The 14,771-nt window shown below is 46.4% G+C and overlaps 1 protein-coding gene across 1 annotated transcript in view; it reads right to left on the minus strand.

The window, feature by feature from the left end:
* The window catches only part of RNF165 (ring finger protein 165), a 114,167-nt gene that overhangs the window by 7,209 nt on the left and 92,187 nt on the right, over positions 1–14,771 (minus strand). Inside the window, exons 2-4 of the mRNA XM_003784725.2 lie at positions 7,708–8,023; positions 5,516–5,626; positions 971–1,100 (exon numbers count right to left, since the gene is read on the minus strand). Coding sequence (XP_003784773.1) covers positions 971–1,100; positions 5,516–5,626; positions 7,708–8,023 — 557 coding nt within the window. The remainder of the gene's footprint in view (positions 1–970; positions 1,101–5,515; positions 5,627–7,707; positions 8,024–14,771) is intronic.

Consider the following 14,771-nt stretch of genomic DNA (forward strand, 5'->3'; position numbering starts at 1 on the left):
GGGGGGGTGGTTACTGAGAGGATTAAGTGTAAAAGAGTCTGGTATGTAGCAAGAGCTCAATAAATGTTTGCTTTTTTTATTTTTAAGAGATGTCACTTCATATGCAAACCATGGACTCTCAGAGCTGACAAGGACTCCAGAGATTATACATTCAAACCCCTTATTATACAAATCCAGAGGCTGGGGAGCTAAGTGATTAAATGACAGAGACAAGGGTTGAAAGGGGGGATGATGCTTTAGGGCAGCAATATGAAGTTGTCCAGAAATAAGATTTTCCATCAGTCTTTTGCTGCTTTAATGAAATGCCCTCATTTTAATTTTATGTAGCTTGCTATGCAGAAACTGTAAAGCTCCCAGATGTTTAGCATTCTGCCACCACAAGAAGGTCTGTCCCTGGCAGAAGGCAGAACTGGGTCTGAAGGCCAGATCTGGGGTCTCTTTGGACTCTCACAATAGTCCTGTGAAGTGGGCAAAGCAGGCATCTTCCCTCCCATTTCACAGATAAGTAAAAACAAACCCAGGGAGGGACTGACCATGAGAAATTGACTAAATGGACTCACATGAAGCACAGGATCTACCAGGTCTGATCTTAACCCTGAGTCCCTCCCCCCACAGACCACAGCCTGGCAGCCCACCCCCCAGAGTTCACTCCCACTGCCGTACTGGCTTCTAGTCCAGCAGGTTCCTTTTTAATCCTCAAGCCAGAGTGGAAACAGACACTGGGAGGGGAGGGGAGCAGTTGGTTTTCCTGGGATCCAAGACTCAAGGAGAATGGGTCGCAGGGAAATAGAGGGTCTGAGATATGGGGTGGGGGGCAGGACACAGTGGTACCAGAGCACAAGCCAGCCAGGACATAGGGGAACTGGGGCACAGTGGGGCCAGGGCATAGAGGAGCTAGAGGTCTCAGCCCATCACTGGAACTCAACAGGCATCGAAGGAGTCACTTTCCTGGCAGGGCTTTTTCACTCACCATCTGCGTGGAGGAGGAGTTTCTGGGAAAGTGGTGCATTCGAGGAGTTGCTAGGTAATGCTGATAGTGCTGAGGGATGGGCCGCACCTGGAACTGAGCAGGACTCAAGCCAGCATCCACACTGAGATCCCTGCAGGGAAACAACCAATCCAGTGAACCACAGGCTGGTGTGATTTAGCCAGCAGGCTGCAGAAGGGACCTCAGACATCAAGCCTGTGCAGCAGAATGAAAGTCATACACTGCCAGAGCTATAGGGACTTTACCTCCCCCACCCTGCCCCTTTCTGTAAAGGAAAGGAAACTGAGACCCAGAGAAGGAAAGAGTTCTGGAAAGTCTGAAGGCGCTGGAGCAGTCCAGGGCCTGTGAAACTTCTTGAAACTAGGGGAACGAAGCTCCCAAGATAAAGCCCATTCCTGAGAAATACTGAAAGAAGAATCTGAATAGAGCATTTGGGAACACGGAGCAAGGAAAAGACAAGGTCCACGTGTACGTGGAGGAGGGAGCAGAAGCCACGTTTTTACTACTTTGAGAAAACAACAACAAAAACCAGACATCTATAAGTCAGAACGCTTATCCTGGCCCAACTCCTCTCACTCTTAAAAATATAGGGAAACTCATTTCACTGAAAAATTACTTAACTGATCAGTTACACTGAAGAGTAAATAAAGGGAGAACCAAGCCGCTATCCTGTCTTTCCTTTACTAACTATACCGCAGGATAATCAAATAGTTAAGGAGTAAAAATTTCTCTTTATAAAAGTTCTTCAGCTAGTAAATGGACAAGGAATGATTGAATGATTTTTTGCCATTTTGCATCCCCTAAAGAAATAAAGGATCTAGGTAAAGATTATCAATTTCTGCTCATATCACAAAAAGAACTAAACACTAAATGCTTTCTGGTGGGAGAACACCGTACCACCTATAAAGTATTTTTGCCAAGAAATAAGAGTTGAACTTAAATCTGCCTAAACATTAATCTAAGTGCCAGTGTATAGAGAATACAGGAAACTGAGGAGCATCTTAAATGATTACACCAGAATGGAAACAGGAAAATCCATATAAGAGGAAACTCTACAGAAAACAACCAGTATGGTTTCTTAAAGAAATACATTTTTTAAAAAAAGATATGGAGGAGCATTAAAGGAATTTCTCCTTCTAGCCATGATGGGACAAGAGGAATTAGATTTACCTTTCCACTGTAAATCAGTAGAAAACTAAACAGAATGTATGAAATATCTGTTTTCATACATTTTATAGCAAGCAGTGTAGACTGAGATCTCTGGGAGAAGAAAAAATATTTTTCCTTCATTTTTTAGCATTTACCCAGCAGTCTCAGGGAACCCAGCAAATTCAAAGCAGCAAAGATATGTTCAAGGAATTCCACCAAAAGTAAAGTCCCAAGGAACTAGAAACAGTCACCTCAATTCCAAGAATGCTAACTGCAAAGGAGGAAGGCACCTTGCTCCTCAGATAAGTGGGGTGGTCTGCCCTGGGTGGGTCTAGGTGGACTCTGGGGTCTCCCTCTTAGTATCCCATCAGAAAACACCTTCCTAGATCTCAACTACAACAGGGCATGTGGTTCCTCAAATTCTAAAGAAGCTTGGATCAGGACCTGCCCCAAAGACATATCAACCCCTAAGAAAAGCAGTATCTCCCACCTATCTGTTGTTGTCACCAGCTTGAAACTCCTAAGGTTCAGAACCTGCTAAGTTTTATTATGAAACAGGTCATAGAAATTATCCCACAGACCTAAAGCCGCAGGGTTAACACAACACTGTGTTTCGGAAATTTCATTTTTCTTACTTTTGAGATGAAGGAGTCTCATTAAGTTGCTCAGACTGGTCTCAAACTCCAGGGCTTAAAGCCATCTTCCTGCCTCAGCTTCCTGAGTAGCTGGGACTACAGGTGTGTCCCACCATGCCCACCCACCTCTTCTGGAGATTTCTTGTGGTCATTTATCTTGATGTGTAATTTTTGTTCATTGTATCTAAACATTGAACTGAACTTTCTATTTTTTTTTTTTTTTTGCAATTTTTGGCCGGGGCCAGGTTTGAACCCGCCACCTCCGGTATATGGGGCTAGTGCCCCACTCCTTGAGCCACAGGCGCCGCCCTAAACTTTATTTTCTACTGTCAGTGTTTTTAAATGTGGTGTGGTCTGGTTGCTACAGAGACCACTAAGTCCTTCCCAGAATTGGGCCTCCAAAGTGCCAGCACCTTCTTGTGGGTCACTCCAGACTCAGGGGACTTTGGAAGTTTTGCTGAGGTAAGGCTACCTGAGGAGGAGAGGATAGTCGGATACCCTGATCCTCCACCCACCCTCTGCCTGTAGGTCCCAGGTACTGAGACACCTTAGCCTGGGCCGGGCTGGGGTTGGGGCACAGCAGTGTGCAGTTCAGAGGTAGAGTGGAGAGGCCAAGACTGAGTCCAAGAAGGGCACGTTAAGCATGGGGGTGGTGACTCAAGGTCAGGGTCAGGCTCATAGACCAGAAAGGTGGGGCTTGGTGATCCCCCACAGCCACAGGCTAGGATACTCAACTAAGAGAAGCTACTAGGGTGGGGTTAAGGTATCCCCAGGGAGAAAGGCTGAGCAGTCTCAGGCCTGGGGCTGAATGTGGATCTGGCCTGACACCTAGAACCAGCTGGCATGGAACTCAGTGTTTCTGATGGTTCTCTAAAGGAAGGAGCTCCTTGCAGAGGGTGAGAGTGGCCCACCCTATAATGCACTTCCTATTATCCAGTTACCTGGCTGCCCATCTCCTGGCAGAAGCAGCCTCTCTGGAAAAGAGGGCTGGGTGCAGTTAACATGATCACAGTTGCAAAAAAACCCCTCATCACCACCAGACGGGCTGTTGCTGGAGCAGAACTAATTACAAAGGTGAAATAGCTTCCTACTTAGGAAGCAGGGACAAACCAGGCAGAAAGAGCCCAGGGGTGGCCATGCGGGGAACCTCAGGCGGGGCCTCCCAGCATCCCCTGCTGGGGCAGGAACCAGCACCCTAGGGCCTTCTGTTTTATGTTTCTTGGGGCAAGCAGGGCCCAGGAATGTAAAGTGGTTGAAATGAGGGAGAACAGTGAGGAAGTGCCACTAAGTAAAGGAAGCTGAGGACAGGGCCAACACCTGACCTGCTCCCCTAACGTCTCCCCAGAACAGTTCCCTCCTGTATCACCTGCCCAGTCCCTGAGTGTGCGTCCAAATTGCTCAGCTGTGTATAAGGGCCCTGGGTGCTCCATGGGCTGGATTAACTTAAATTGAATTGCCTTGACTGCTGAGGGACAGAATTTAATCCAAACTGCAATTAAATCATCCAATTTGAATCTGCTAATTCTAAAAGGCTGGGCTGATGTTGGCGGTAGTGTAATCTATCTTTTCACGGATTGTTCAATTTAACAGAACATATCTGAGAATGTACAAAGGGCTAGAGACCAGGGAACATGTTAAACTCACTATTCCCTGCACCTGGAGGCACCCTTAGCATATTCAATCAATGAGAGCCATCCTTTTGAATCAATCCTAGGTGTGCATGGAGAGAGTTCCCAAAGCAACCCTTAACTAAGCCATGTTGCCTCACCCAGTGACTGAAAAATGACATGGTGGCACATGGATTTTTTAAAATAGTTCATCCTTTTCCACTGAGGGCTTTTGTGTGTGTGTGTTCTTTAAAGAAACATTTTTGCCCTAAAAGTTGCAAGAACTGCATAAAGAATTCTTAGATACCCTTTACCCAGAGTCCCCAAATGTCCCCATTTTACATTTTATTGAATATCTATTTCCTTCTCTCTCTGTCTCTCTTCCCCCAAATATATACATACATATATACACACATATAAATTCATACACACACACACCCCTCTTTGGAGATAAATAGGGTTTTTTTCCCTGAACAATTTAGAAATAAGTTGCAGGCATGATGCCCTTTTGCTCTAAACTCTCAGTGAACGGCACATCTTCTCAAAGCACACCTTTTTAAAGTATTGGAGAGTTCTGATCCATCCCTAGTTAAGAAAAGCTGTCTCCTGAACTAGAACCAGAGTCAAGTGGGACCCAGGATCCAAAATGGAGCAGCCCTGCATCCCAGGACAACCAAGACCCCTCTTCTGAGTGCAAAAGATTGTAGGGAGACCTCACAGGGGCCCACTGCCTATGAAAACACAAAACAACACTCTTAACCTCTCTCCCAGCTTCTCTCCAAGTCCTTGCCTCCCACCTGACTGCATCTGTCTCCTTTAGCACAGTGTGAGCCTAATCCCCCCATCCACTGAGCTTAGGGAATGTTTTGTGTTCCTTTCTCCCTCCCCCTCTACAGGACCATGAACCTGAAGCCCCAGGCTGCACACATGATGGCACCCAGCTATATCTGAGCTAATCGCTGGCACCAGGCCCAGCTGGGGTCATGTGGCACTGCGGGTTTCTGGGAGCAGAGGCAAAGGCTGAGGCCTGAGAATTAGGCTTCCCGTACCATTCAAAGTGAAGGAAAACAGGAACACCACAGATCTGGCGAGACCTCCCTCCATCCCTCCCATCCCCAGGGACCCCAAAGACTTACCAGTCAGTGCCCTCAGCCAAATACCTGGGCTGAGGTGTCTGCAGTTGATGGCCGAAGTCAAAGCTGGGGTGGAGGCGGTGGGGGTGGACAGACACACGCTCCTGACTCCGCCTGCGTCAGAGGGGAAGGAGGGCCATGGCATCAGAGGCTCCCCAGGCCACCCAGCTTCCAGGAGCTAAGCAACCCCAGCCAGCCTAAGGGTGCAGCATTTCTGCAATCCCACTCAGAGACCCTCTTCCCAAACTCCCAAGAAGCTTCTCAGATGAGCAGCAGTCAATAACTCAGACATTCTGTCTTCTGGCTGCCCACTCTTGTGAAGTCTCTCCCTAGCCATGCCTGCTGCAGGTACCTGGCCCACCCAAACTCTGCCTCCTCTACTCTCCTACTGCTCCCCCTCTGTCCTTGGTGGACCATCTTCAAGACACACAGACTCACCACCTGCAGGCTCTCCTGCCTCTGTGCAGCCCTCTGCTCCCACCATACTCTTCTCTTCTTACCCCCTGACATTCTCTTCTCAGCTTTCACATTCCAGGTCAAATCCTACCTCTCCAGGAAGGCCTCCCAGAACATCCCAGATCATGGTGACCTCTCTTTCAGCAATCCAACTCTACAATCATTGACACTTAGGAGATTAGAAACTATCTAGTCCAACGGTTCTCAAGGAGTACTCCAAGCATCCTTGGGAGGCCCTGAAACCCTCTCACGTAGTTTGATGGGTCAAAACTGTTTTCCCAATGATACTATTATGTTTTATGCCTTTTCACTCTCACAGGTGAACAGTAGGGTTGTTCAGAAACTATGTGACATGGGATTCTGCAAGATTGAATGCAGAAGCAGATATAAGAACACAGCTGTCTTCTATTAAACCATAGTTTAAAGATATTTGCAAATACATTAAAATATCACTCTTCTCACTAAATTTATATATAGTAGTTATTTTTCATGAAAATGTGTTATTAACACATTAGTGTGACTGTTATTGTTATTTTAAAATGAATTAATATTTTAAAATGTTTTCAGTTTTCCTTTTTTTTTTTTTTTTTTGAGATAGAGCCTCAAGCTGTTGCCCTGGGTAGAGTGCCATGGCATCACAGCTCACAGCAACCTCCAACTCCTGGGTTTAAGCGATTCTCTTCCTCTGCTGGGACTACAGGCACTTGCCACAATGCCCGGCTATTTTTTGGTTGTAGTTGTCATTGTTGTTTGGCAGGCCCAGACTGGATTTGAATCCCCCAGCTCTGGCTTATGGGGCTGTAGCCACTTGAGCTACAGGAGCCAAGTCAATTTTTTCAGTTTTCATTTCTAAGATGGTAAACATCAATAGTCATGACTTACATAAATAAGGTGTCTGTAGTCATCATTATTAATTTTTTTTTTTTTTGCAGTTTTTGGCCGGGACGGGGTTTGAACCCACCACCTCCGGCATATGGGGCTGGCGCCCTACTCCTTTGAGCCACAAGCACCGCCCAGTCGCCATTAATTTTTAAGAGTTCAAAAGGGGTCCGAGAGACCTAAAAGTTTGAGAACCACTGATCTAGTTCAACTCTTTCTCAGATGAGGCGAGAGAGGGGTTGTGACCGGCCCAGGGCCCCACAGCCACTTCAGACCCATTTGACTAATATTGTCTGATTTTACTCTCCATTTGAGGGGTTTCTTGGGGATACAGCTGACTTTCCAAGTAGAGTGCTAGACCGTGGCGTGGACTCTTTCAGGGAAGGGCTGGAACCGACTTTCTCCTTTGGTATTCTTTAGGGTTCTTGTGTATCAGACACAGGCAGTCATAAAACCAGAGGGACATAAAGGATTCCCTAGTCAAATTTCCTGCCACTTCTTGCAGAAGTCCACTGTGAACATCATGGACCACCAGACACCTGTCCTCTGACCCTGCACCAGGGTAAAGAGATAAACAACCGCTTTTGAGGGAGCCACGCTGGTTTAGGGCAGCGCTTACTGCCTGAAATGAATGCCGCTGAGGCAAGACCTCCTGCAGACACTCTCTTGGTGACTGAGGATAGTCCTGGCAGGATAGAAGCTTAGTATCCCAATCCCCAAACCCTCCTCCTTGCCCGGCCACGAGGCTATCCCAGCTCTCTTCCTGGCCCCTGCCCCAGTTCTGGCCCCACCCCTCTTTCCGGCCCCGCCCCCTCCAGGGCCCCACCCTCTTCTCTGCTCTGATCCGAGGCAGCACCCACCTGGGGTGCGAGACGAGCCTGCGGTGCTGGGCTTCCAGGAGCTGCTGCTGCAGGAGGTATTGCTGGTGCAGGGCCTGAGGTAGGAAGGAGGGACCTGTGACGTCCTGGAACTGAAGGGTGGGCAGCGGGGTCAGCGACTGGTGCAGGGCGCCGCTGTGCTGGTGGGCCGGGGCCATGTGGGCGCTGAGGCCCGGCTGCGACTGCACGGGGTGGGCCAGTGGGAAGTCTGGGGCGAGCTGCTGCGGCTGCGGGGGGCCCAGGTGGAAGTGGCGGCAGGAGGTAGCGTGAGGATGCTGAGACCTTTGAAAGGGGGCACCTGGGGAGGCAAGGACAGAGACACCTCCTTGAGGACCAGCGCAAGGGCACGCCCACACTGACACTGAGCAGCCTGGAGCTGGTGAGACTCAAGACCTTCATTAGAGCTCAGTAGTTTCATCACTTCCGTATACATGTGGTCATCTTTACTGCTGCCAAGTAAAGGCTCTGTGTCAGAGGGGCAGAGAGTATTTGCTTAACTGAATAGACAAGCATCCTTTTTTGTAATTAATACTCTTCTTTAGAAAGTTTAAGGTCTCTAAAGGCAGTAGAGCAGTTTGGTTTTTTGACTTTACCTTTTTCTTTTCTTTCTTTATTTCTTTTTTTTTTTTTTTAAGAAAGGGTATCTCCCTCTGTTGGGCAGTCTGGAGTAGAGTGGCACAATCATAGCTCACTATAACCTGGAACTCTTGGGATCCATCAATCCTCCTGATGCAGCCTCCTAAGTTACTGGGACTAAAGTCACGCACTACCACATCTGGCTCATTAAGAAAAAATAAACTTTTTGTTTTTAGAGATAGGGATCTTGCTGTATTGCTCAGGCCGGTCTTGAACTCCTAGACTCAAGAAATTCTCTGCTTGGCCTCCTAAAGTGCTGGGATTGCAGGTGTGAGCCATCAGTCCCAGTGACTCTACCTTTTCTGATAGATATTACACCAAAAAAAAATTATGCCAGCCTTCACTAAAGCCTTGGCTAGGTAGAACCCAAACTTTATGGAGCCCAGATTTCCAGAGAAAAAACAAAAAGTTGTTTTTTGTGCAGTTTTAAGAAAAAAACTAAATCACACAAAATTTTTTATTTAAACTAAGTAAATAATTTATTAAAACATTATAATCTATTCAAAAGCAAATATGTCCAGGTGTAAGTTAATTTAGGCTCCAGTACTTTTCTAAATAAAATTGAGCTTGATGACAAGAAACCCTTACAAATTCTCTAAGACCACAAATCTCATTCTAAGCACTGGAGGGAGTCCTTTAATGCCACAAGGAAGTAGACCCAGCATTTCAGAAAGATTCCCAGGGAACTTCCTTCTAAGCACGGCAGACTCACTGCATGTCTGTTCCTTCCCAAACCCCACTGAAGTGAGAGCAAAAGAATAAAGAAAAGATAAACAGGCAAGGACAGAGAGAAAAGAGAGGTGACATCAGCAGGCAACAGATGTCAACAGATTTTTGGAAGACAGAAAGCAGATGAAGGAATTAGCAGAGATGAAAAATCGGAAACCAAAAGCCCACCAAAGGGGCCATCAACAAGAAGTGGCCAAATCTTGCCACATAATGCTGGAAGGTATTGGCCACTCCAGAAGGCTGGAGCAAGAGCAGAAGTGAGAACAGGAGGACTGTTCACAGTCTTAGAAGGAGCAGTTACACCCAGGGTTCCTCTCCTGTCCCAAACAGGACAGTGACCACCTCTCCCAGAGAAGCTCTAATGTGGGGAGCATAACTCCAAGCAGAGGAAGGCAGGGTCACCCCACCATTGTAACACAGGGGGATTACGTGAACATCTACGTATGGGACATTAGACCCCCTGACCCTTCTGCCACTTGGTTCCAAAAATATAACCAAGGAACAAGCCCCTTCCCTGCACCCTCCCTAACCCCAGACTGAAGCCAAGGGATTTTCTTTGCAGAAAATCATTGATCCCAGGAAGAGTTTTGGTTGAAAGCATCCCAATAAAATGATGGGGTTCCCAACTGACCACTCTATAATGAAGCCCACTAGTTGAAAAGTCCTTTCTCACACATGGACACATAGAGCTTCTAGACAGCTTCTAGTGACCTGCTCTTCAACATATACAGACTGCCCAAGGGTGACCAGGCTCTTGATTACAAAGAGAGCAAGAACATACCAAATTTTTAAAAGTAAACTTAGAGGAGTAGAGAGAATGCAAAGACAAAAAAAATTAACTTCAGCACACTATAATTAATATTCTCAGAGAAATAAGATGTTGGATCATGAAACAAAAGGAAACACTTTAAAAAGAGTGCTGAGGAAAGGAGAGAGAGAGAGAGAGAGAGAGAGAGAGCTCTTGGAAGTTAAAAATTTACAAAGTGAAATCTAAAATTCAAGAGCAGGGTTAGAAGATAAAGATGGCGACATTTCCCAGGAAGCAGAATGAGAAGACAAAGAAATGGGAAATAGGAGAGAAAAGATGCAAACACTGAAGGATCCGGTCAGAAGAGTCCACATTTCACTAGTAAGAGAGAAAGGACGAAGGCAATAACAGGGAGAAAATTATGGGGAAAAAAATGATGAAACCTATTTCCCAGAACAGGAGGTCTGCATTACTAGATAGAAACGGCCCTCTGAGCGCCCAGTAAGATAGGTGGGAGAAAGAACCAGTGTCTCCCCGCGAAATGTCCAAACAATAGGACAAAGAGATGATTCTAACACCTAGAAAGAAAGCAGACAAATCCCTACAAAGGGTCTTCTGGAGATTAGGATCACTTGAGATTTTTCCACAATGACACTGGAAGCTTAAAAACAGTACAGCAACTGCCTTCAAGGTACTGCAGGAGGAAAATGATTTGCATTCTAGAATTCTCTGCCCAGCCACACCATTAATCAAGTATGAGAATAGCATAAAGCCCTTTTCAAACAGACAGGATCTCAAAAAAATTAACCCTCTCAACTCTTTTTCCCATGGAGGTAACTGACACAAACCAAGAAAGAAGAACACAAAACAGGAGCTGCACCCACAGAGGTGGAAGGTTCCTAAGTGCACAGCTGCGCAGGCTCCGGCAGCCAGCAGGAGAACAGGAGGGTGAGGGCTTAGAGGAGATTTGGAGGGGAGGAGGCTGGAGACGACAGGATTACCGATAAATTTGGCCCCATGGAAATAGTGTAAAATAGTGTAGATTTGTGAAGAAATTTTACAGTTTGATAGAGAATTGGGTAAGACTTGTAAAAAGGTCATAGAAAGCAAAGCAACGAAATAAAAAAATAATGCAATTACCACTAAGAAAAGAAAGTTGTCCAGAAAGTGTAACTGTCTGTGTTATGCTCTACTTGTTGGCCCAGGAGTACAATCTATTAACAATAAAACAAATAATGATTAAGTAGGTTAGAACTGAAAAGGACATTGCTCTCATAACGTGAACAACACAGACAGGGTCAGAACTTGAGAATATCAACAAGTAGCCGTCTAATTGTTTATGTGGAAATGTGCTTAGTAATTTTTGTCTTTCAGGAAGTAAAGGACAGAAGAAGAGTTGAAAGTGTTGTGGTTGAGGGCGTTTGACTCTGGTGGGAGGCAAGGGGCAGACAATAGTTCCTTTGCTAAATGTGTCCTTATATTGGTTTGTTCAACGTGGTTAATTACGTGCACGTCCTTGATAGGCATTTAAAAATCTCTTAAAGATAACTATTTGCAAAAGGAAGTGAAAATCCAAGCAAGCCAGAAGAGAATCATCTAGAACAGTGATTTTCAACCAGTGTGCCATGAAGGGATCTTAAAATGATCCCTTTGAAAATTTGTAAAGATCACTAATCAAATTACTTTTGAAAGAAGTTCAAAGCACAGAAAGTATATTCTTTTTCTCTCTCTCTCTCTTTTTTTTTTCTTTTGGATCAACATAATTTCAGTGTGCCATGGAAATTGAACTATAGGTTCCAGTATGCCGTGAGATTATAAGGTGGGCCTGTCTGCCTTATGAATCTGGGCTTTGGTGAGTCCAGGGGCTGGGGCCCAAGCTAACAGGCTCCTGTCCTTACCCGCCATCTATTATCACACGTGACAATGAAAGAGAAGGAGCGGGAGATTGAATGAGAGCAGGAAGAGGGAGGAAGAGCCCTAGAAGAATAAAGAAAAGAAGACAGACATGACTACAAAGGAAGGGAATGGTCAATAAAAATATAGTTGAAACTTCAACCCAGCTCTGTCCGACAAAATTATGATATGCGCCACATAAGGACTTTTCAATTTTCTAGAAGCTACCTTTTACAAAGTAAAAAGAAATAGGTGAAACTATTTTTAATAACACACATTAAGGCTGGGTGCAGTTGCTCACACCTGTAATCCTAGCACTCTGGGAGGTCGAGGCAGGTGGATTGCTTGATCCCAGGAGTTCGAGACCAGCCTAAGTAAGAGTGAGACCCCCTCTCTACTAAAAAGAGAAAAAAACTAGCCGGGCCTTGTAGTGCACACCTATAGTCCCAGCTAGTTGGGAAGCTGAGGCAAGAGGATCGCTTAAGCCCAAGAGTTTGAGGGTGCTGTGAGCTATGATGCCAAAGCACTCTATCCAGGGCAACAGAATGACACTCTGTCTCTAATAATAATAATAATAATACATGTTATATAGCTCAATAGATCCTAAATATTATTTTAACATGTGCTCAATGTAAAAATATTATTAGGATATTTTACTTTTTTTTTCATACTAAGTCTTCAAAACCTGGTCAATATCTTGTACTTACACACATCTCGATTCCCCTAGCCCTGTTTATTCTGAGAGCCCGCAGATGCTGGAGGTGAATGGCTTTCTTATTGGACATTGTAACTCTAAAGAAAAGATGCCAACTCCAGTCACAGAGCAAAGCATTTCAGCCACTTTCTCTAATTGATCTGCCTTCTCCCCAGCCATCCACATCGATCTGCACAAAATTCAGACACTCCAAGCACATTCCTACTGGGTGGCCTGCACTCCCACCTCCCTGGCTGCCTTCCCCATTTTTAAAGGTCTGAGTCGCCTCTCAGCTTCTCAAAAAATGCCTCCCCTGCCCACCAGCCCCCAGGGATGCCTTCCTCCTCTGGCACTGAGAACACCCTGTCTCTCCCCCACACTTGGCACCTGGTGGTGGCCACCTTGAGCTGTCTCTTCACACTGGCCACCCCCACCCGGCTGGGCTTCACGTCTTTACTGTTTCTGGATCCCCACGCGCCTCACTGGGGGCTGGCGTTCAATAAACACCTGGTTGTGGACTGATTGTCGGAGGGAGTGAGGGAAAACAGTGACTCAAAGGGACTGGGGACTGAGCTGGCTGAAGGCAGATGGGTTTGAAATTGAGTAGGAAAGAATGGCAGGTAGGGCCAAGTGGGCTCTGAGTTTTGATGCTGTGGCACAGCAGGGACAGGTCAGGTGACACTGGCTGAAGCCCTCCCCCCAAGAGCTGCCTCCCTCCCACCATGAGGGCACCCCTTCTTGTGCAGCAGGAGACCCACAGGGAGGAGAACTAATGACCCCAGCCTGGAGTGCTTTCTGCTTGCCTGTAACCTGTGCTCTCCAGGATGGGCAACAAGAGGAAGGTGGGAAAAGCATCCACCTGTCCCATTATATTCAGTCAATTTCTGCTGACAGAGGACCTCTGACTTCCCTCTGGGACTCTGCATTCCTCTCCCTGCCACCTCCAACCTGGCAGTGGTTCTCTCCTACCCTGCTCAGAAGGCCACCCATTCTAGGCCCCTGAACCTCTCCTCAGTTCTGGGCAAGAGTTTGTGAAGGTACCAGGTAAGAGCTGCTCCATTTGTCTCTAAGACCCAAGGAGTGAAACTCTCAGAGTAGAATATCTGGGTCCATGATCAGCCAATGATCAATGATGTCTGAATAATACTGACATCCCCAAATGCCCCACATTACTAGACAACCTGTAATTTTTCCCATTAGAGTTACTCCTTCTGGTTAAAAAATAATCTCCAGATGTCCCTGATTACACTATGCATTTATCATATTTCCCCAAGGCTAAAATGCCATCAATTGAAAGATTCATTATGGGCTAAATAACATTTTCAGGGAGTAAAAAGAAGGGTCTTCCAGAAGCAAACAAACAAAGTACTACATTTAATAAACACATCAATTATAAGGCCTAAATTAGTTATAAAAAAAGAAAAAAGTGCATCTTGGAATTCTGGAAATTGCTGCTGGTGATCAGCACCTACCTCCCGGGAGCTGGCCGGGAGTGTACCTTAAAGGAAGAGCTGGGGCTTGAGGAAAGCAGGCGCAGGGCTGAGGGTAGGAGGCCCAGATCTAGTCCTGCACACTGGGACTAGGAAGGCCCACAGCTGTGGGGCACACACAGGACACACCACAGGTGCCCCACAAATGTCTAGTGACTAGTAACTGCTGCATGTCTCATGGGCAAGGTACCTGAAGAGGCTGGCAGCTAGAGAGTGGGTGGATGGGCAGGCGGAATAACACACACAGCCCCATGGAGGAGGCCAGGACAGGGACCAGGGCAGTGAGGAAAGCATATGATTAGAACAGTGATGAGACTCCGTGTCTCTAAAATGTTCATTGACTGGCCTGGGATACTCCTCTGGTGATAACAAAGTAGAGACACTGAACAGAGAAGAGGAGGGACCAGAGCACAGGAAGGGAGGAAGCTGGATGAGGTGGCAGTGAGAGAGTGCTATGGTCTGAATGGTATGTCCCCAGATTTGTATGTTGAAATCCTGACACCCAAGGTGATGGTATTAAGAGGTGGGACCTTTGAGGGGTGATTAGGTCATGGGTGCAGAGCCTTCATGAGTGGGATCGGTGTCTTTATACAAGATGATCCAGAGAGCTCACATGCCTCTTCTACTATGTGAGGACACAGAGGGAAGGTACCATCTATAAGGAAGTGGATTCACCAGTGACCAAGTCTGCCAGTGCCTTGATCTTGGACTTCCCAGCCTCTAGAGCTGAACAATAATTTCCCGCTATTTATAAGCCTCCTGGTCTGTGGGATTAAGCTATAGCCACAACGGACTAAGATGGGCTTTCAGGAGGAGGGCAGCACAGGAATGGGACCAGGCCACTACGTGGGCACAC

The sequence above is a fragment of the Otolemur garnettii genome, unplaced genomic scaffold, assembly GCF_000181295.1.
Source record: "Otolemur garnettii isolate 467f Iridium unplaced genomic scaffold, OtoGar3 scaffold00012, whole genome shotgun sequence".
Lineage (NCBI taxonomy): Eukaryota > Metazoa > Chordata > Mammalia > Primates > Galagidae > Otolemur > Otolemur garnettii.